Below are 22,703 nucleotides of genomic sequence, written 5' to 3' on the forward strand. Positions count from 1 at the left end.
GGCAAGGGGGACTGGCAGGTGCGAGGGTGGACGGCTGGGTCAAGTGGCCCTGGCTTTTCTGGAACAGCAGTCCTGGGCACGGTGTGTGTCTGTCCCAGGCGCCACCTGAAGGCTAGAGGTGGGGCTCGCAGCCCCTGGAGGGGAAGGGGAGCCTTCCCCCCATAGTTCCTGCCCCCTTGCTCAAGAGCGGGTGGACCCCCAGAAGTCCACGGCTCTGGCCGTCCTGTTCTGTGCTCAGTCTGATCTCAGCCTGCTCCCAGGGGCTGGGCCACACGCTTCCCTCCTTCTTAGGGGAACAGAAATCAGCATTTTAATGGCCATTATTCCTCTCTAAGGTGTCTCTGTTGTTGTATGTGAAGCCCTCCGCCCCATTTTTTTTGGTACCGGGGATTGAACCCAGGGGTGCTTAACCACTGAGCAACATCCCCAGCCCTTTTTATATTTTATTTAGAGACAGGGCCTCACTGAGTTGCTTAGGGCCTTGCTAAGTTGCTGAGGCTGGCTTTGAACTTTTGATCCTCCTGCCTCAGCCTCCCAGCTGCTGGGATTACAGGCGTGGGCCACTGTGCCCAGCTGTGAACCCCTTTTAAAGTCCACCATCCGGGGTCTCTGCTGGATTTCCTCTTTTCTTTAGAAGATGGGTGGTACTGTTATTTTGTTCAAAGATTCACTTGTGACTGGGGAGTTCCACCTTTGGGGTTGACTTTGCCATTGCAAAATTATACACATCAGCTACTACGCCTGCCTGTAATCCTGATGGGCTTTGGGAGGCCGATGCAAGAGGATCGCGAGTTGAAAGCCAGCCTCAGAAACTGGGCAAGGCCCTGTCTCAAAATAAATAAATAAATAAATAAATAAACACACACACACACACACACACACACACACACAAATACTGGGGTTTGACTCAGTGGTTAAGCACCCTTGTAAAAAATAAAATAAAATAACCCACATCAGCCTGCACCCTCTATTTGCTTGGGAGCAGGTGGCTTCCTCAAGCAGCCCCCGAGGCTGGGTTCTGGTTACACGTTCCATCTTCCATGGCACGTGGCATTGCCCAGCAGCAGGCAAGGCCAGAGAGCGGTCAAGACTCCTCCACAGGGAAGCTGTCGTCTTTAGGCAGAGCTGGCAACAGCCGGGAGCCAGCAAATAAGAGGACACTTTCCCCGGGTTTGTGGACACTGTAGCTAAAAGAAGGTGCCCTAGGGCCCAGAAAGGAGGCACCCCAAGTCTGGACAACACCCCAGCGCAGCCTGCACAGGATAAGATGCTGGGGGCGGGAAGCTGTGCACCCTTCACCCAATAAAACCCAGACACGTCATTCTCACAGCGAGGCTTGAAACCAGTCAAGCACTTTTTATTTATTAAAAACAAAAACCAAAGAACAAGCCTACTGGTCAGGTGACAGTCTCTGCATGCTACAGCTAGGTGCCCCTCACATCAGACACTCAGTGTTTGCTTTTGTGTCAGAAGGAACCTGTCACTTTTCCACAAGGGTATGGGCCGTGTTGAGGTACCCAGGGATCCCCAGCATCGTCCCATGAGAAGACACCAGCTGCGGCAATGATGCCCAGAGCCCACTGCTCCTGGAGGGATGAGAAGTGGCCCAGTGACGTGAGGCTTCCTGGAGCCGAAGGCGTGGCTTGTAGTTCAAGGTCCTGTCTCAGTGGGGTGCTACTAGTTACTGGGCACAAGGCACAGCCAGGCACGCTGGGGTGGACTGGAACCCTCCATTGCATTAGAATTGTTACTGCTATGTTAGCCCCGGGGCCTTCTTTTTCAATATGGGAGATTGAAAGCAAAGGCCACCGGCTATGGCACGATCTGGTCCTTCCAAGGACCAAAGAGGCTGAGCCCCCTCTCTGGGGCCAAGAAGGCTTCCTTCGCAGGAGACACAGAATCAGGAAGGCGGAATGTTGAGCCACAGGGGGCTGGAGGCCTTGCAGGCTAGCACCAGAGCAGGATGGCCATGCAGCAGGGGGAGGCCGCTTCGGAGGGACACTCGGAGGGTGGTCCATGGGCAGGTGAGGGGGTGGAGCCTGGCTGGACCTCTGCAGGGGACCCTACTCCAGGTGGGAGCAGTTCCTACCAGGGGAAGCAGAACGCCCTCACTCTCAGGCCTCCTTGCAAACCCATCTCCTGCTCACCTGGGCCAGGTCCCGCTGCCGCTGGGGAATCTTTGGTCTAAGGTATGGACGGCTGTCTGTAGTGCACACAAGAGCCCTGAGAGGATGGGACAAAGAGGTCATCCATGGCTAGGCTGCAAGGTGCCCATTAAGAGGTGGGCACAGTGGAAGGAGGGCAGTCAGGCTGTGGGGTTGCTGCTGCAGTGCTGGGGATGGGACGCACATGCCAGGCAGGCACTCCACACCACACCACGCCCAGCCCTCTTCTTAACCATGTCAGCTGCCATTTGAGGGCAGGAGTGGTTTCCTCTGTAGCCCACTCAGGGATGGACACTTAGTAATAAGTACTACACTTAGTAATAAGTACTACACATGTAATAAGTACTTAGTAATAAGTACTGTCCAATTCTCGGCCCAATGTCCTTCCCCAGTCCTGGGCAGTTTGGCGCCTGTCCTTCAGTGTGGCACATCTATTCATTCCTCCACTTTCCACCTGGCAATGAAACCCCCGGGGGCTCAGAAACACTTTAAGGCTAAGAACTTTGCCCTAGAAATGTACTCTATGCAGCACCTTGTGACAGAGGCTCAAATGACCCCTGAAAGCCTGGTGTGGCTCTAGCAGTTTCCTAGGAGGGTGGGGGCATGAAAAGTGGTTCGAGCTGGAGCTCAGCTCTCCCTAAGTCTCAGCCTGGGACAAAGGCCAATGTCACCAAATGGTGAAGACTGATTCTCAGCAGAGAATCGGAGCAAAATCCTGTTTTACCAAGTGGTGGTTCTCAAATTCAGATTTTTCAGACTTGGTGGCACTAGGACAAGCTGTACATCTGCCCCAGCTTGTAAGATAAAGTGGCCGGCACAAGGCAGTGAGCGGAAGTGAGTAGGCAAAAACCCACCTGTGCCCACCCTTGGCTGGCACTTCTCTTCTGACCTATTGAAATGTTTGACCAAGGGGTGGTGACAGCCAACTTCAGAGACTGGCCCCCTGGGAGCCCAGTGCACATTTCACCTCTGAAGGGGCAGGAAGGTCAGGGCACGAGGAAGAGCAAGTCCCCCACCTGAGTCCCAGTGAGGCACTGATTGGATGAGGTCGGGCACGGGACTCCACCCTCATGCATCGCTGTGTACCGGTTCCCCTCGCAGGATTGTCTCGAGAATAAAGGAGGGGATGTGGTGAAGAGCCGGTGAGGTGACCTGTTGATATGTGGCACGGTGTCACTGATGGCCCCAGATGTTTTCCTGGCCAAGACTCCAGGGAATTCTGCATAAGCTTCGTCAGTTGCTCCCAGACTAGTGAGCATCGTCCTGGATACCGTAAACCTAAGTCCCCAAGCAAGAACAGCGAGGAGGGTCTCTGTCATAGAGACCCAGACAGCTTAGTTGCCTAGGGGCATGTCCACCACTGCAGCAGTGAGCAGACACAGGAGTCCTCAGGCCATAGAGGTGACTCCAGCAAAGAACAGCCAACATGGAGGAAGGGGCTTCCATGCCACACAGTTCCTGTCAGCGCTAGAATATTCTAAAAGGCAAGTTCTTTGACTTGCAGGAAAACATCCTACCCACAGGAGGGCAGAGCAGGTCTGGTCCCACTGGCTGACCCAGGGGGAGAGGGACGTGAGGCCACTGATACTCCTTCAGTGGACAAAGCGTGGAGCTCTTCACAGCCCGCATTAGAGCCCCCACACCCTGGTCTACCCAGCGTCTGAGATGCAGTAGGTGCTTCCAAAATGCCTGAAAATGTCACTGAAACCAGAGGCGAATCAGAAAGAAAACCAGTCAGCTGTGTCTTTGGAAAGGTAGTCAGACCCCGTAAAGCAGCTCCACAAACAGGTTAATCAACAAGGTCCAAACCGCAGTTAAACCATGCTGGGCCTCCCACGTGGAGGGCCGCACATAGGGGTGGTCCTCTCCCACCTCCCGTTCCCGTCACTGCCACCTTCCTCCAGGTCGGGGCACAAATCAAGCCCTGCAAGAGAGAGCTCAGGCTGAGGCAAGGACGCAGGGCTGGCGTGCCACCGTGGACTGAGTGGGACGCCTGTGGAAGTGGCCAGAGCCCAGGGTGCGGCCCGGGGCTGGGGTGCAGAAGAAGGCTCTCTGCACAGATCTTTGGCACGGCAGGTAGATGCAAGCATTCCCTCTAGCAGAAGGACAATGGGACGTGGCAGCAGGTGAACGCTCTGCACCGGAGGTCTCTGGGGCATGGAAGGGCAGTGGGCTGGGTTCTAGGGCTCTCGTCACACACCAGCAGCCGGCACACAGAAGAGATCTCTGGGATGGGAGCTGGAAAGCCTGGGTCCCGATTCTACTTCTGCAGAATGGTGCCTTTTCAGTCAAATCGGTAGAAGGCTGCCTGGTTCTCCTGGGGTGTACACACAGGGAGATCTCCTCCATGTGCCAGAGAGAGCAGGAAGCCAGGGCAGGGAGGGACAGGGAGGGACGGGCGGCCTCTGCCTGGCCCTGGGCGCCTGCCTCCTTCTTGGGCTCCTAATCACCATGCTTTATTCTGCAGGGACCTGGCTGCTGGCCTGTGAGCCACCAGAGCCCCTCATGGCTGGCAGGGGAGAGGCCACCTCAGCTCCCTCTGTCCCATCGGCCTTATCCCCTCAGGGGCACCAGCACGGGAGAAGGGAATAGGGTCTGTGCCAGCCAACCAGGACCCCACAGTCCCCCCAAGCTGGGGCAGCCTGCTATATATGCTGCAGGGGCCTGAGAGGGACATCAGGTGGGGGAGCAGGTGTCCCCTGCTCACACCACAAAGAAGCCACAGGGCCACCTCTCCTGGCGGCCCCCTTCATGTGACTGGTTTGCCTTTCCCTGTGGGGGAACTCGGGCAGCCTGGTCAGAAATCCTCTTTCCTCTCTTCCTGGCTAGCACGTCCTTGGCTGAATTGAGTTTCCTCATCTATGAATGGGCCTGGTGACGGAGGTCTCTGTGAGCACTAAACCATGAGTGCTAAGTGCCACGTCATGTTTGGCACCTGTTGGCTACTGGCGGCGGGGGGGGGGGGGGGTGCTCACGAGGGGCGTGGCTTGTGAATGGACCCTTACTCAGACAACCTCGAGCCTCTGGTCCTAGGAAGACAAACATGAAATGTCCCAAGCAGGGGACAGGAGTTCGCATTGAAGAGCCCCAGGTGGCGCAGAGCCTGCAGCAGGAAATGAAGCGTGCTGGGGCCGGGGCCAGCCTGTGGCACTGCTCAGGTCCAAGGCAGAAGACGGGAGCAGGGTGGCTGGTGGACCTCCAGGCCCCTCCTGGGGGAGCGGCATCTGCTGGAGCCTCAGAAGCTGGAGGGCCTGGGGCTTGGGGAAGAGGCCACTTTCCTGGGGACTGGCAACGGAGCTGATGCCTACTGGCCACCGCTCTTCCCGGCACCAGGCATTTGGGAGACAGTGAGCAAAGCGCCTGGGCTTCTAGAAACATGGAGAATCAGAGCAAGTCACGGTAGACCGGGCAGGCTGCCCGTCCTGTGCCTCTCCAGGCAATGGGGGAGCCAGCGTGGAACTCCTCCTGGTGACAGGAGCTGGTCCTGGAGGCTTGGGAGAGTCACCGCCACTGGTCAAGAGGAGGAGGTCTGTTAAGGCAGGGTGCTGGCGAGGACCCCCATTGAGCGGGAGCTGTGGCGTGCACCTTTGGGGTGCCACCACAGGGGGAGACCTGGCTCTGGGTCAGCCGCTCACTCTCCAGCCTCCCAGGGGAGGAGCCGAACTGTGGAGTCGGATAAATTAAGAGGCCATTAAATATGTGGGGAGGCCGCCGGCAGCAGCTGGCCTCCGGCAGGAGGGCGCTAGGGCTTCTTCCTGAGGTAGTTGGAGGGGATCCAGCCCTCCCAGGAAGGGGCCCCGCTGAGGACCTGGCACAGCCACCAGCCGCTGCTGCTCTTCTCCCGGACTTCGAACACTGTCCCCTCCTGGAAGCTGCCCGTGTCTTCGTCTCCTTCAAAGTTGGCCACGGCCACGTACAAAGAGTCCTTCAGGCCGTCGATGTCGGGCAAGGAGGCCGCAGCTGCCCTCTCTCTGTGGTCCTCCGCTTTGCCGGCTGCCCGAGGCCCCAGCCCGCCTTTGCCCCCCGAGGAGTTGGAGAGGAAAGGTTTGGCCTTTGGGGGCACGAGGAGGGCACGGCCGGGGGCAGCAGCTGCCTTGCTTTCGCTGGCTTCCGGCTGTGGCCCTCTGATCTCTGGGAGGGGTCTGGAGGAAGACGAGGAGGAGCCTTTCTTGGGGGGCGGTGGTCTCCGGGGTGGGACCACAGGTCTCTGCTGGGTCGCCTCTTGGACAGGGACGGGCACATTCTTGGGCCCAGGATCGGTGGTCTTGGCTGGCCGCAGGGGAGCTCTGCAGGACAGCTCCTTTGGGCTGAGTCCATCCTGTCTGCCAGGCCTATCCTGGGCACGGCCAGGTCCCTCCCCACCTGGAAGGAAGCTTCGGCTGAAGGCCATGTCTTGGCCCCCAGCAGCCAGGGTGCTCTCCCCGTCCAGTGAGGATTTCTCCTGGGACTTGGCGGGCCTGAGCTTACTCCTAAGGTTGCAGATATCCACTTGGTCTCCGCCCTGAGGTGGCTCTGTCTTGGGGCAAGGAGCTGGTTTGGGCCTGACCTGAGGTTTGGACTTCAGGAATGGATTCTGGGGGACGGCTTCTGGCTTCTCCTCGGGCTCAGCCTTGGACTTGGAGACGGGCCGGAGGTTGGGCTTCCTCACTTCCTTGGCCAAGACCTTGTGGCCGCACTCCAGCCCCATGTCATTCTTCAGCTGGAACAACTTGCTTTTCTCAGGTTTGGGCTCTGGCTTCCTGCCGTCCCGGGCCGGGGAGTGCTTGGCCGGAATCATTGGCAGGATCATGCCAGGAGGCTTCGGCGAGGAGCCGCGGAGCTGCTCCAGCCTCTGCCGTTCCCTCTCCAGCAGCTCCCCCTCCGACTTGATCATGGACTCCTTCCGCGGAGGGAGGCTGGGCTTCTCCTCCAGGCCGGGGTCTGAGATCTCCTCGTAGCCTGCCGACGAGGACGCGTCTGCGGACGCCTTCCTCAGGGCCTCCTTCCCACCCTTCCACTCTTTGCACCAGGACATCCCAGAGTCGAGGGCACCGTGCGGGGTGTCAGGCAGGGGCCGGGAGGGGCCCACGGCTTCGCTGCCCACGTTGTTCTCCACTGCCGCTGCGTCCCCCAGCCGGAGCTGGGCCACCTCTTGGGGCAGGGGAGCCAGGAAGTTGGGTCTCAAGGCATTGCTGGTCTTCTTGTACTTGTCGATGAAGGTTGCTGGGGCCCACCCTTCCTTGTCTTCGATCTGAATGTACCACCAGCCGCTCAGATTCTTCTCGATCACCTGTAAGGGGACAGAGGTTAGCAAGGTGGCAGTGTGGCATGAGGGCAGGCAGATCAGAATGGCCTAGAAGAACTCACATGCCACCCAGTGCTGGCAGCTGTGCCTTTGAACTCTGCAGGTTCTCCTAAAGGCCTATGGAGCCATTTCCCTGCCTTAGTGCATCTTACAGAGGGCAGGTTCTCATCCAATATGATTTGTGTGTGTGTTTTTGAGACAGGGTCTCACCTTGTTGCCCAGTCCAGCTTGGGACTCTGGGCTCCAGCCGTCTTCCTGTCTCAGCCTCCCCAGTAGCTGGGGTTATACTCATGGCCACCGCACCTAGCGGGTTCTTATACAATTTTGGATTCCTCCACAGTCACCCAGACTGGATTTGAGTGCAGGTAGTTAATTTTAAGTTAATACCTTCAAGTAGGGAAGTGGAGCAGGGGAGAGGGGAGGTCCACTGGGGCGTGAGCCACCAAGGACCACCTGAAGGTCCTGCAGACAGTACTCAGAAGGGTCCCTCGGGGGTGGGGCATTGATTCTGTGGCCACCAGCATCTCCCAACAAGGGCATCAACTCCCCTGCCGTCTGGGAGGTGGGATGCTGCCAGCCTGCAGGGACGTGTCACACAGAGCCCAAGTTACCCTGATCCGCTTCCTTGATTGAGCACTGATGAAGTAGTCACCCAGTGGCTCAAGGACACCCTCATGCTATATCCAGGGTGCTGAGGCTGATGGAGTTGGCAGGCTCCTCCCTGTCCAGCCTCCTTGGCACCCACACACCCACCGATTGCAGTGGTAGCTGGAATCACCCACAGCCTGAAAGATCGTGGGTTTCTTGGTTCTTTTTGGTGCAGGATCAGATGGCTGGATTCACATGGGTGAAGGTGCACAGCCCAGAGACTATGGCTGAACTGTGCTGCAAAATCCACACGCTGAAGCCTTAACCTACCCAGTATGTCTGAATGTCACTGTACTAGGGCGAGGACTTTAAGGAGGTAACTAAGTGACAATGGGAGGCCCAAGTCCAAAGTGACTGATGTCTATTGAGGAGGCAGGCAGGCGGGCTCCAGAGCCAGACCCTGTGGAGGATCCAGGCCTGGGTGAGAGGCTGCCGGGGGTAGAGGACTGTGGCCATGGTTCTGCTGCTGTGGTGCGAAGGCCTGGCTGGAAAGGGATGGCACCAACAGACAGAGCCAGGAGGCTGGGCCTGCCCACGGTCCTGAGGTCAGTTTTAGCTCATGGCCTGTTTCCCAAATGGCCTGGGCAAGCCTCACGCCCCAGATTCCAACCCAAGCCGGGATAATGATGAAAACAGCAACATCCACCTGGGAACTCCACTCACAGCCGCACCAGCACTGCAGGCAGGCGCCCGGCAAGTGCTGGCAGCCAGTGTGGTCTGTCCTTCAGTTGGAGCGGAGGTCCCTGGGAAAAAGCAGGCAGCACTGGACAAGCACAGGGAGTGAGGCCCTGCTCTGTGCAGCACAGGATGAGGGCTGTGAGCGCCGACCACGAGGGCAGCGCTGGGCACAGGGTCCTCATCAGCACTCACGTGAACCCACAGTGCCAAGATCAAGTCCCACACCCAAGGCAGCAGAAACAGGACCACAGACTGTGCACCAAGGAGGATCTGTTACGCTTCTGCTCTGCGCACAGGATTGTGGCACAGAGACCTGGTTCCAACCCAGGCTCCGCCACTTACTAGCTGTGTAACCTTGGGGATCCATTTACCCAGTTCCTCTGAGGCTCATCTTAAAAGTGGCTGATGATTATGACCTCACAGGACTTCTGTAAAGGTTCATTATCAAGTCAGTTGACAAGATACATGCACTGAAGAGGCACGTGTATCATCATCACATCGTCACCACCGTCACTGTCATGATCATCATCACTAGTGCAGTCATCATCATAACCACCACTGTCACCACCACCACCACCATTGTTATTATCACCACCACCAACATCGTCATCGCCACCATCATCACCATCACCAACGTCATCATCACCATCACTGACATCATCCCTACCACCATCACCACCAACTCATCACTGTCACCACCACCACCATGACCATCATCACTACCACCACATCACCATCACCACCATCATTATGATTATAACCATCACTAACATCACTAGCACTATCACCATCACCACCATATCACCACAACCACCATCACCATCATCAACATCACTACCACCATGACCATCAACATCATCTCCACCACTGACACCACCCCCCACCTGATCACCGCCACCATGACCATCATCACAGTAAACCACACCCCCGGCAGCCTGGACGAGGAGTCCAGCTGTTGCGGCAGCCCTACTACTAGGAAGCTGTGGCTCCGTGAAGACATCTTGAAGACTCTGGTGATTCTGAAGTGAACCAGGAGGCAAAAATGGGAAGGGAGAACAGAGCATGCGGAATTTATCAGAAGGAAAGAGCTCTGCCTAAGTCACCATCTTCAGACCACTCCTTCCCACCACGTCCCTCAGGCCACCTCTGGTGGTGCTTGATGTCATGGGGAGTAGGGCAGAGGCTCGAGGCTGGGTTGGAGGGCGCTTGCTGGGGAGGATGGCTGTGCATGAGGCGCTCGCTGGTCAGCGCCAGTGAAGGTGGGGAGGAGAGCCAGAGGGAACAGGCGTGGTCTGCTCGGAGGCCCAACAGCCTCAGCGAGGGCAGACGAGATGCCTGGGGCTGGGCCCTCTTTTGCTCTTGTGTGCCTGGAGCTGAGCCTCCTTCTGGGAACAGCAGCCTCGAGTTCCCTGGGCTTCTTGTCCTATCCAAGGTCCAGGAGTGGGAAGGCCAGTGGAATGGCCGGAACCCTGGCCCTAGGGACCCCTGGGCTTGCTGAGCGGACGGGCTGGAGCTGGGGCACTGGGGCCATCTTCCCTGCTCCTGGGAATAGTGTGGATGGACTGGGCTTGGAGGACGGTGGCCACAAGCAGAGATGAAGCCCTGCCCACTCCGGGCGCCTCTGCCAGCCAGGTCTGAAGCAGACCTACAGCACCTGTGTGGTGATGGTGACTGTGGTCATGATGACGGTGACGGTGAGGACCCCTGCTCGGGCTGCCTGAGCACACTGGTACCTCAAAGCAGAATTCCTCCCAGTACGCTGAAAACCGAGCTTTCAGAAGCCAGTCAACTTGCTCACGTCCTGCCTTTGTCCCTGACTTCTGCCTTTCTCCACAGCCAAGCTCCTAGAGTGTCTTGCGACCAGTGTTCCCATTCCTTCGCCTCCCGGTGCTTCCCACCCCTGTGATCAGGCTGATGCTCCCACCTCTCCACTGGGTACTTCCTTCCTGGGTCACACACTGTCAATCACCTGCTCCTTCAAGTGGAAGCCACAGCTTCCGTTTGCCATCATAGGTCACTTTCCTCTTCAAACACGATGTCCAACCCCCCTGGGCAGCTCCACGGGGTACCCTCAGGCTGCTCGGCTTCCTCACGCTCAGCTCTAGCCATACAATGTTCCCTCCCAGCCCCATCCCCACCTAGTCCCATGGAGGCACTAGGTACACATATGCATAATTAATGATGACATCAGGGCAGATTTTCTGTTAAAACAGAACTCAGGATTCCTCCAAATTCAATCCCTCTATCTCTTGACTCAAATAAGAGCAAAGTGAAATCACAGAAGGGATCAAGAATCTTTACTTTAGCCAGGTGCGGTGGCCCACGTCTGTAATCCCAGAGGCTCGGGAGGCTGAGATAGAAGGATCTCAAGTTCAAAGCCAGCCTCAGCAACAGTGAGGCGCTAAGCAACTCAGTAAGACCCTGTCTCTAACTAAAATATGAAATAGGGCTGAGGATGTGGCTCAGTGGTCCTCTGAGAGCACGTGGCACACGCATCCACCTGTGTGAAGTGTCCAGGCAGGCCACCTGCAGACGGCAGGCCGGGGTGGGCGGTCAGGGCTGCAGGTAGGGGTGCCGGGTGTTCTGGGTACACTCTCTTGGGTGCGATAAGGCAGTGACTCTGACTCCAGTGGCCGACTCACCTCGACCTTTAGGCCGGCCTGGAAGCTGATGCCGTCGGGGATGGTGGTCTGGAACTCGGCGATGGTGTAGTACTCCTCTTCCACGTGGGGCGGGACAGGTGGCTTGGGCAGGTTGAGACCCCGAGGCTGGGAGGACACATATAGGGCTCATTCCAGGGGGAACAAGCACCACAACATCACTGGGGTGAGACGAGGGGCCCGGGACACGTGGTCACCATGGAAGGTGCTGGTGGATCGACTTAATTCTGACGGACACGTGGAGGACACCACTGGCATCTCCCAGTGAGCTCTCACTGACCCTCCAAACTCGGAGATGAGTGGACACACAGGGCATCTGGCTGCACCATGAAAGCATGGGGCGGGACAAGGTCTGAGGTGAAGTGGCCGCAGGGCCCGGGAAGAACAGGCTCGCGGGCCAGGCTAGCTGGGTGGGGAAAACTGGTGACGGGTGTGGCCCTGGGCAGTGGTCTCCCCTCTGAGCCTCAGTCTGGCCTCAGGCAGAGGGAGCATGGAAGGTCTCAGCCTGGTGGCCGGCTGCAAGGGTCACACCGGTCACCACAGTGAGTTGCCAGTGCACTGCATGGTGCTCAGTGAACGGCAGGCCTTCCAAAACAGGGCAGCAGCTCAGGGCACAGTGGGACAACCCCTGTCCAAAACACGTGGGCCCAGGAGAGCTTTGGGTTGGGATCACCGCACCATATAACGGGAAGTCTGGGGACCCAAGTCCAAGCATGAAATTCTCTCATGTGTGTTTCACATCCACAGACCTGAAGGATGGCATTAGACAATATTTTTAGTGTGCCTGCGTTTTGAAAGCAGCCCGGCAGGTGAGGTCAGGTGTGGAATTTTCCGTAGTGTGTCATCTTGGTGCTTAAAGTTTGATTTTGGATATTCAGAGAAGGGAGGCCCCACCTGTTAACAAGGCAGCTGGAGAACCCCAGATGTGGAGCAGGATATCAGAACGGCACCACAGGTGCCATCCCTGTGCCTCCTCAGCCTGGGCCTGGGCAGAGGATCTGGAGAAGTGGGGCGAGAGCAGGACACAGGGGCAGAGGACCCTGGGCAGATGGCTTCCCTGCCTGGATCCGTCTTTCCACCTGCAGAGGGGACAGTGATCTGCACTGCCTGCTTCACCAGGCTGCTGCATGGACAGGAAGAGAGCTTTGGACAGGGCAAAGGCCTGGAGGATCTGCGGCATCCCTGATGGTCCACTTACGATGGTCATGTCCCGGCGAGGAGGGGGTCTCTGCCTCATCTTTGGTGATCCTGTGGAGAAAAGAGACATATTTCCATCATGGCAGAGCTCCATGTGTGAAGTTCCTGGTGTGGACACCAGGAGGGGCCAGCTGTCCTGTAGAGGGTGGGGCGCAAGCTCCGCACCAGTCAGCTTGCTGCCGAGACCCTCCTGGGAGAGAAGAGGTGTCTGCGCTCTTCCCTGGGTGGCTCAGGACCCTGTCAGTGTGGCACTGCCTGGATCTTTTCCACTCAGGAACCAAAGGGGACAGAGAGTGTCCTCAAGCAACAGAGAACTTTCCAGCAAGGGCAAGAAGTGCAGGCTTCAGAGCCACGTGGAGAAGGGTCCTGGCCTGGCTCCAAGGCTCAAGGGCCTCAGCACAGGACAAATAGGTGATTGGACTCTCTGGACCACAAGGCCGTGTCCTGTGGAACAGGCACAGCGTGCACCTCCTGGGCAGGGGATGTAAACATTGCCAAGGCTCTTGGCCAGCGGTGGGCACGCAACAGATGTCACTGGGCCTGGCTCGTGGCCAGGGGAAGCCCAGACTGAGCGATGCCCCAGGTGAGCAGAGCCGAACACACCTGCGCTTGGGGGCCTCACCCTGGAGCCAGGCTGCCCAGCTCTGGGACTCGGGGTCCACAAGAAGACCACTCTGGTCAGGGGGAAAGTCACTCACTCTGCCGGACATCGCCATCGGGTGCCGCGCGGCCTTCGGTGCGGCCATCCCTCTGATTGTTGAGCAGCTCCTTCTCCCTGGCCACGGGGCTCTGCTGCCGGGAGATGCCGTCCAGGTCAAGGGCGCCCGAGGGGGCAGACGAGCCTGGGCCCAGCTTTGGGGGCAAGGGCTCCCCGCTGGTCTTCTTCAGGTAGGAGGCAGGGGCCCAGCCCTCTTTGCCTTGGTACCTGGGAGGAGGAGGAAGGGACTGGTCAGGCCCATGGGAGGTCACCAGGCTCCTGCTGAGAGTCACGCTCAGGCCCCAGCGGGTAGGAACAACAGGCCAGGCTGCCCAGGGCCAGGCCTTCTGATGACACTGAGCCCTCTGCCAGGCACTGCAGGCCCTTCCAACGGGGCCTCTGATGGCCTCACACAGCAGCCTCCAGGCCACTGCCCTGCCCAGCTGCAGTCTCCTAAACGCCCCGTGCCTCTGACCCCGGCGCATCCTGTCCTTGGTGATCCTTGCCTGTCCCTCTCCTTCCTGGCTCTGCTCGATTCCATTCCTCACGAGAGCCTCTCCCACCCTCCTGGGGAGGAGGCCCACTTCCACGCTGCCCTCATGTCTCCAGCAGGCTCTGTCATCCCAGCGCCATGACACTGGTGGCACCACCAGTTGGAATGAAGTGCTGGGGAGGTCACGGTGAGTTAAGTCCACACTGGTGCCTGGGTGTGTGAGCTGAGGGGGAACAGGAGGACAGTGGACATGCTAGTGGGCATGGTGCTGAGGGAACCGCCACAGACCTGTCACCACCACTGTGACGGCTTCACAGTGGTCCCCTCGAAACCCTGCGGTGAGGACGACAGCATGACAAGGAGGCCGGCCTCGTGGGCACCTCCTCTGGCAGCCTGCCCCTCGCCCTCGCACCACTTCTGTACTCAATCCCAGCTGGATTGGGGGCAGAGGAGGCAGGCTGAGCGCCCCCCCTCCAGGTGACATGCTCCAGAGTCTAAAGCCTAAATGTCTACACCTGCCCTCAGGTGATGGGTGCAGTGGAGATGCAGGTGCGCCCAAAATACCATACAAAAATCGAGGCTCTGTGAACAGGTGCCTCTGAGATGCGAACGAGTTCCGTGCTCAGACTCAGGTGCGTCCCTGAGTCACCTCAGTCCACATGTGCCACTATTCCAAAACTCAAACCTCTGAAATCCTCCACACACCCGGTGCGGAGCGCTGGGATGGGGTCTGTTTACAGACGGAGGCCGAGTGCCGAGGGGAGAAGCGCCCAGCCGACGTCACGGGCAAGCCTAGCAGGTGGGCATCCAGACCCCCTGGCTGCTGCCTGTTCCCGACAACCCTGTGCTGGTGCAGAGCTCGGCCCCACCCATGCTGCTTCACCTTGGGTGAGATGCCTGTCCAGGGGACGAGGAGCTGGCCTGGGCCAGCTGCCACTCAACTGTGGGCTGCCCGGGTCCCAGACGGAGCAGCTCACAGCCCCCAGACAAAACGCACCAAGTGCAGTGGCCACTCAGTCCTCTGTGCGGCAGGGCTGAGATTAACAGCCATGACTGGAGGGGGCCTCCTGGATAGAGGTGTGCCGGGGCAGCCGCTGGGTGCACACTCCTTCTGGACTCCATGCTTAGTGACTTCACGCCGTTAGCTTGAAATTGGCCAGAGTGGAAGTAGCCACACTGTGGAAACCGTCCAACGTCACAGCTCGGAGCATGTGGGCTCGGCATTGACCAGCACCCACAGTTCGGGCAGCCAGCCATGCCTCTGGAAAGCGGAACAGACCCGACAGACCAGACGGCCAGTGGTGGGCCGCTCTCCTGTCAAGAGCCACTTAGGGGGTCACAGCCCTGGGTTCAATGAGAACAGGTCTCCACGACCACAGGCCACCAGGAGGTGGCAGGCCACCGCTCAGCGTCCCTCAGCCTTCGAGTATTCTGAGAGGGAATAAAACCTGGCCTAATTGGTCCACATCAGGCTGCACATGATCCACGTCCTCAGCTGCAGACAGGTCATCACACAGGGACAGAAGCTACGGGGAGGAAGGACGCAGTCGGAAGCTTTCCCAGGGTCCTTTGAGCCTCAGTCACAGGCTCAGCTGCCCTGTCGGCCATCCTACCATAACCTCCTGGGAGACCGGTGCAACCCAGTGTCTCCTGAGTGCCAGCCCCCCGCTCCAGGAAGACTGGCTTCCCAGCATGGTGACAGGGACCGGGGATGTGCCCAGCAGCCCCAGTGCTGTGTGAAGGCCTGCAGCCCCCTGCTCTCAGGGCCACTAGCAAGAGAAAACGGGGACTCCAGAGAGGGTGCAAACACAGGAGCCTGGGACTCAGGGAGCCTGGCGTGGAGGCACTGAGAGCAGCGAGCACAGGTGTCTGTGACCTTTGACAAGTACCGTGGAGGCCCACGGCCGTGCTGCACTTTCACAGGAATGGCCAAGGCACAGCGCACCACTACCACGTCAGGGTCACAGCGCCACCAGAGGATGGGACCTCCACTGAAAGCTGCAGGGCGCTCCTCCTGGTGTCCCTGTGGTCTCCGCTGTCCCTGCAACCCTGCTGTGGCTGGTGACCACACGTCCTGACACTATCCTCCTCACTCTCTTGTGTCTCAGCTCTGAGGTCCCCTCCCTCAGGAAGCCCCTGAGCGGGGGAGCCCCCTTCACTGCACCCCAGCGCCCCCCACGTCCCCCCAGCACTCTGGCAGCCTCGCCGCCCTGCTCTGTGGTGACTGTCCCCACTTGCTCTTGCTGGGGAAACAGTAGGGCTTGTTCAGCACCACCGCAGGCTAAGGAAGTGCCCGGGTACAGCCTCCCGCCCTGCAGCTGGATCTGGGGATAAATGAAACCAGAGGCCCGAGGAGGGTGACCGTGGTGCGGGGTTTGCACCACATGGTCTCAGTGGGGCTGCAGCGGGCGACTACTCACGTGGGCAGCCTCAGCCTCCGGTCACTCATCACAGAACATCTGGAGATGGAGACCAGTCTTGCTTAACAGGGCTCCCGCTGACTGGCTCCATGTGTTTGGAGAAGGCAATTTTGCTTATTAAGGGTTTTTAGGGAAGGACGTGGGTAGGGAAGAAGGCCAACGGCACTGAGAAGCGTCCTTCCATGGCCCAGGCAGAAACTTCCCTCATCTGCAATCACTTATAGACCTGGAGGCTGGAGCCTGCATGACCCTGAGACCGCGGGAACCAGCGGCAGTACCTGATCTTCCACCAGCCCTCCAGGTTTTTCTGGATGACTTCCACCATGGCCCCTCTCTCCAGGTTCATCTCATCCTGGTCGCGGGCTGTGTACGGGTAGATGACCGTGTACTTCTCCTCTGAGGGAGAAAGGACGTTGGGTGAGGAAACAGACAAAGTGTCCCAGGACTCTGATCCCTGGGGTGACGCGGAGGTAGACTTGGCCTCACCTGCTGTGGATCCCTAAGTGCCAGCAGCATCAGGACCCAGGACCCAGGACCCAGGGCAGATCCAGTCCCTCAAAAGCACCAGCAGCACTTCCCCCCTCCCTTTCCAGGCCTGTCCTTCAAGGTCAGTGTCCTCGACCACCTCATGCAATATTCCAGCCCGTGGCATCCACGTCCCCGTCCTCAGGCTGATGGCCCGTCCAGGGACGGCTTTCTAACACGCACACACTGCGCATCCTGTCCTGCATCTGTGAGCTCCGCTGGGCTGTGAACCCAGGAGCCGAGCTGTGTCCGCCCTGGCCAGTCCCTCCCCTAGCACTGGGCATGAGCCTGGGATATCGCTGCTCACGGGTAAAGTAGCCAGCACTCAGTAACTGGACAAGTCCCCAGGCCGGCTGGAGCCACTTGGCTCACACAGGGCCAGTTATACCCTCGGGGCTCCTCGCCTGGGAGAGGAGAGAATTCAGAGATGAGCTGGACTTGGGCAGCAGAAGTTTCAGGGTGAACACCCCCGAGGTGGGGACGGCCAGCCACATCCATTCCCTAGCTGGCAGCAGGTCTTGACCTTTCACTAACGATGCTCGAAGCCTTGGGTCCACAGCAGCGGGCAGCCCGAGGCCAGGCTCCGGGGCGCTGCTCACTGCTGCCCAGACAGGGGCTCCAGAGAGCAGGCCAGCCCTGGGGGAGAAGTGGAGAGATGTGGATACCATCCTGGGGCCTGGCAAGGAGAGGGGAGGCTGCCAGCTCCGGTTACAGTTCAGTCACCAGGTGACGGAGCCAGTGCCAAGGCTGTATGCTGGCGTGGCCTCGGTGACTCTGGGAAACGTTACAAGCCATCAAGGCCACCCCCTGCTGCAGAGGGAGGCGGGAGCACTGGGGTCTGTGTGAGGACCTGGCTGGTGACCTGCTCTGTGGGGGCAGCAGTATGCACGGATCCTCAGCAGTTAGCGGCTCCCAGGCCCATGGAAGCCGAGGCTGGGCACCGGCCGTGGTCAGCGGAAGTGGGGGCTCAAGGCCGCACAGAGGCTCTGCCTGGTCTGGGCTGCAGGGCTGCCGTGTGGGCCTGAGTGTGGGCGCAGTCAGCCCTTTGACCCTGGCCTCCCGCATCCCCTCACCCTGTGGCTGCACGGCACGGGATTCCCCAGCACCCACGAGGCTCTCTCTGGGACCACGGAGGCCGAGCAATTCCAGACAGGTGCAATGAAGTCCTTGTAGGAGTGTCATGGGTGCTGAAGTGGCCTGTCTGGCACCCATGTGCCCTCCCCTGGTGGCCTGTTAGCCTCTGCCCATGGGAGGCTGGGGAGGCCAGGCTTCCCACCTCCTGGGTCAGGGAATGACTAGGTGAGCCCGGCCAGCCTCAGTGCTGCACCCTCCCACCTCTGGGACTGGTTCAGGGATGCCATGGGACCCAGGTGGGTCAGCAAGACCCAATCCTGGGGCTTGAGTTGAAGGAGAAGCCCTATCTTTGGTGGATGTCCCTGAAGGTACCTAGAACTACTGTCACCACAGAGAATGGGGCCAACAAGGCAGAGAACAGGGCAGAGAGGTGGCAAGAGCTGCAGGTCCTGAGGACATTCTCAAGCCCCTGGATAAAGCCATGTCTGAAGCTAGCCCTCTGTTGGGCTTTCCAGGGACATGATTGAATAGACCTTGCTTCTGCCCACCCAACTCAGAAGGCCCGATGGCAGCAGCAGGCTGCGGGGTCAGCGTTACGGTTTTTAAGCCGGGAAAGTTCCGGGCCCGGGGCTGACAGGGCTCAGGCTCCCCCTCCCTGACTCCCATGCCGACACACACACACAGGAGGACAGACCAGCGCTTCTCACATGCAACAGGCACGGGCAGTGCCGGGCAGAGGCTCATGCAGATGTCCAGGCACCCAACGGGCAGACAACTCCGCGGTAGGCACCTTGGCGCCAGCTGGAGGAGTACAAGTCCCCCAGCGTCCGGCGGCGGCCCACGGGCCGGGGCAAAGACCAGTACCTCCAGGAGACTGGACGGGCAGCATGTGGAGGGGAGGGCAGAGACAGAGGTGAGAAGAAGGCACTCAATTGTCCCGGGGCCAAGGGGGCACAGGCCCCTGTTCCCTGAGAGGAATCCTGAGTCAGTGCTGAGGCCCTGGAGTCTCAGGGAGGCCGAGCACCTGCTTATCACCTTGAACTTGAGTGGAGAGGGGACCAGTGGACACGATTCTATCCCTAGCATAAGTGGAGATGGCACCAAGGGAAACCCTTGTGGGAGAAGAGGGAGAACATGGCCTCTCTGCCTCCCTCGAGCTGTGTGACCTGGGGCAAGTTGTTCTACCTCCCTGAACCCTTTCCCCGTCTGTGAGGTGGGAGCAGAGGCACGCACACGCCGTATCATGGACTGTCTAAGGGGCTCCAGGTCCCATGTAGTGGACCTCCTTCCTCAGCCTGAGCCGGCTGGCCCCTACCACTCGGTGGGCCCCCGAGACACAGAGCAAAGCGACTCTGAGGTGTGCTGGCTGCGGTCTGACTACATGAAAGCCACGGGCAACCCCTCTTGCTGACCTCTGAGCTGAGGGCACCACTCCTTTTTCTTACCCTGTTTTTGGCAATACTGAGGACGGAACCCAGGGGCAGTGACCACTGAGCTATATAGTCCAGTCTTTTTTATTTTTTATTTTGAGACATGGCCTCACTAAGTTGCCCAGGCTGGTCTCAAACTTGTGATCCTCCTGTTGCAGGGGTCACAGGTGTGCACTGTCCCTGCCCTGCCCCCTCTTCTGATACATATAGACTTCAGGTGGCTCTGTGCTTCCTCCCCGGGGTCCAGGACCAGCAGAGGCACAGGGCGGCTGGTCCAGTGCCTGCCCGTGATTACTGTTCCTGCTGCTCTGCATTTAGCATTTCTTTTGATTTTCTAAAACCTCCATGTTATAGATACCACTCTGTCCACTATCAGATGAGGAGGCTGAGGCTTAGAGAGGTCAAATGTCTGCCTCAAGACCACTCAGTGAGCGCGTGTGGCACAGCTGAGATTCAGGTCCAGTCCGCCTGGCTCCACGGCACCCGTCTATTGATGCAGGTGAAGGGGGGCTTTGGCTTTAGAAAGCTACTGGGGGAGAGGGAGCCTCAGCCTTGCAGTGTGACAGGTGTCAGGACCCCTGTAGGGAAGGGTGCTGGAGAGACGGAGCATGGACACCGCCAGGGCCATTTATACTTGCAGAGAGCTGACATCTTTAAGCAGGTGGGGTCAAAGATCTCGAATCCGAGTGTCCTGCCACCAGAACTCCAGAGGCACAGTGAGGGGTGGACCTGGATCAGACTGGGGCCCTCCTGAGGGTCCACGAAGGCATCAGGCCCAGCTTGGCCACGCTCACCCCAGGGGCTCTCAAAGGCCCCTAGAAAGGACGGACCGCCTCCCGCCCACCCCACAGCGGGCTTCATCCACAGGCTGCCCTTAGGCCGAGCCCGTGGCCTCCTGTGATCCAGGGCAGCGGCTGCCCAGGCTCCCTACCTTCTTCAGGCTGCAGGGAAAACTCATCCTGCCCAGCGTCCTGCCCCTCCAGGCAGGTGGCGGGGACCCAGCCTTGCTCCTCCGCCGTGCTGACGAACCACCAACCTGGGGACGGAGAGCAGAGACGTCAGTAGGCTCAGAACGGGATCATAGGCGTCCCCCAGCACCTGGGCACTGGCCACAGCACCCCGAGGGTCCAGAGGACGTCCAGTCCCTTGTACAAGACGGGGCAGTAACAACATGACCGATCACCTCCTGGTCCCCTTGAGATCACCTCTGCAGGACCTACAAGACCTCACGTGACCCAAATGCTTTGTGAATAGTGGCTCCAGGAACTGTTTAGGGATAGTGACAGGAAGCAGTGTGGACATGGTCAGTTTCGATGCCTTTTTGCCCTGAACATTGGCTGAATCTGGGGATGCGGGCCAGGGGCACGGAGGCTGCTGAGCCTCAGCTGCTGCGTTAGTTAAGGCTCAGAGAGGCTGAAGAGCCAGGCATCCCGGAAGGACACGACGGCCCAGGTCAGCGGCTCACTGCCAAAAACAGGCCGGAGAGAAACTTGTTCCCGAGCCTGGGACAGGGAGAGAAGGGGCAGCTCAGGGAGAACAGAGAAGGCTCACTGTGGCCGGGCCCTCACCCCACCGCCTCAGAGCCAGCACCCACCAGTCCACTGCACAGAGGGGGCGAACCCAGGTCCCCATCCACAGGCGGTGGCAGGGCAGGGCTGTGTGCCGGGATGTCTGTCACTGGGGCACGGCCTAATGGCTTCTCCTGGACTTGGATTCTGCATTTGTGCATGTCAAGGGATGTCCAGCTGCCAGGGCCACTGCTGGGGAGGCCTCACGCCAGACCCGGCATCCCTAGGAAAGGGCTGGCAGGGGCCTGACCTCCCAAGATGGCCACATTGACCCCAGAACACAGTCAGCCTCTGCACCTGCTGACTCTGTATCCACAGATTCAACCAACCACCGAATCAAACTACACGCCTGTGTCTGTGCTGAGCCTATAGGTGGTATCTCCCGGCACCTGGGCACTGGCCCCATAGGTCCGTAAGGACTGCTCCCTTCACCATTGTTCCCTGAACAACTCAGAGTAAGACGTGCCCAGGTGACATGTCAGTCTGCACTATTCTATCCAAGGGCCTTGGGAACCTGTGGAGTGTGGAACCTGTGGGGTGCTGAGCCAGTCCCCTGCCATGCTGAGGGGTGACCGTCTGCAGCCCACTGGGCTACTTGAGGACTGAACATCCACCCCTGTGGACACACGAACCCCCATCCCGACCCTGCTCCTTCCTGACTTCACTTGAGCAGGTGGTCCAGGGCTCACGTCATGCTGAACTCCCGAGGGCGAGTCCTGGCCACCCACGTGTTCTATGCATGTCCAGCCTCAGGAATCAGAGTCACAGGCCTGAGGGCAGCTGGAAGGGTCTGGGACCCTGGCCAGGCTGCCCAGCATCAGGCCGGGTGAGTGGTGACTTGGAGCCGTGGCTTCTTCAGCTATGATGCAGGGATGACAGGGGTGACAGGTCCTGGTCCTCACTGTGGCTCCTGGCCTGTTGCTTTGCAGGCCTTGGTACTTCCAGTGGTCAGTCTAGAAGGATGCTGGGCCGTCGGGCCCCAGGTGACCCAGAGCTTCCCTCCACCCTCTTGCCTCCTACCACCCACGAACTGTCCACTGACCAGTCCTTCCTACTGTCCATGTGCTCTGTGACCTACGCTAATGGGTAGGTGAGGACAGCCCCACTTTGGAAGGGTCCTGTCCTGTGCCAGGAGTGGGGCAGGCTACACAGGGCGGCCACGGAGACTCTGACCCGGGAGCCTGTGGGGTCCCCACAGGTCAATCAGACCCCTCCATACAGTCCCGTCCCGACAGGGCCAACTGTTTCATTCATGCCTACAGTGAAGTCTCCCCAAGGCCCCAGGGGACAGGGGAGCTCCCTTAGTGAACCCTGGAGGTTCCTGGAAGGCGTCTCTGGGTGGACAGAATGAACTGGGTCAGAGGACGCCTAGGGGTGTCCACTGCAGAACCGCCTGCTTTCTTGTTGGTGGGAGAAATTCCCACACCTTCTGGGGTCACAGAAGTGACGTGCACTGTGAGCGAGTCTCAGGAGAAACCGAGATGAGCTGGGAGCAGTGCGTTCCTAGGTCCTGCAGAGATGACACTTCCTGGGTTGCGTAATTCAGGAGGTCTGGCCAGCAAATGCGGTCCCGTGGCTGGCGGTAATGTGATCTAGGGGATGCCAGGAACATCGCCATCCCCTGTTCTTTGGAGTAGGGACAATTCCTAGATTGAGCAGCTGAGGTCTCACATCCAATGTGACTAAGGGTAACGTGACCCACAGATGCTGGCCACATATGTCTTCCTCCTGCTCCTTGGATCTCAGCTGCCCATGGGGTTATCATAGAGTCGGGCCCCTGATGACATTATCAGCCCTGCTACCGTCTGCCACGGCCCCCAGGGAGGACACAGGCCTCTCTGGCCCCTTCCTTCTTCCTGCTCTT

At 59.1% G+C, this 22,703-nt stretch overlaps 1 protein-coding gene across 2 annotated transcripts in view; it reads right to left on the reverse strand.

The window, feature by feature from the left end:
- Window positions 1-1,321: 1,321 nt before the first annotated feature.
- Window positions 1,322-22,703, reverse strand: part of Sh3pxd2b (SH3 and PX domains 2B) — a 74,183-nt gene continuing 52,801 nt past the window's right edge. Inside the window, exons 8-14 of one of the 2 annotated variants that reach the window (XM_078052434.1) lie at window positions 20,203-20,307; window positions 18,632-18,715; window positions 16,521-16,638; window positions 13,331-13,557; window positions 12,634-12,683; window positions 11,418-11,543; window positions 1,322-7,434 (exon numbers count right to left, since the gene is read on the reverse strand). In XM_078052434.1, coding sequence (XP_077908560.1) covers window positions 5,908-7,434; window positions 11,418-11,543; window positions 12,634-12,683; window positions 13,331-13,557; window positions 16,521-16,638; window positions 18,632-18,715; window positions 20,203-20,307 — 2,237 coding nt within the window. In that variant the 3' untranslated portion in view covers window positions 1,322-5,907. The remainder of the gene's footprint in view (window positions 7,435-11,417; window positions 11,544-12,633; window positions 12,684-13,330; window positions 13,558-16,520; window positions 16,639-18,631; window positions 18,716-20,202; window positions 20,308-22,703) is intronic. The other variant, XM_078052435.1, reaches the window with a different exon arrangement.

Source organism: Ictidomys tridecemlineatus, chromosome 1 (assembly GCF_052094955.1).
Source record: "Ictidomys tridecemlineatus isolate mIctTri1 chromosome 1, mIctTri1.hap1, whole genome shotgun sequence".
In the NCBI taxonomy this organism is placed as follows: Eukaryota; Metazoa; Chordata; class Mammalia; order Rodentia; family Sciuridae; genus Ictidomys; species Ictidomys tridecemlineatus.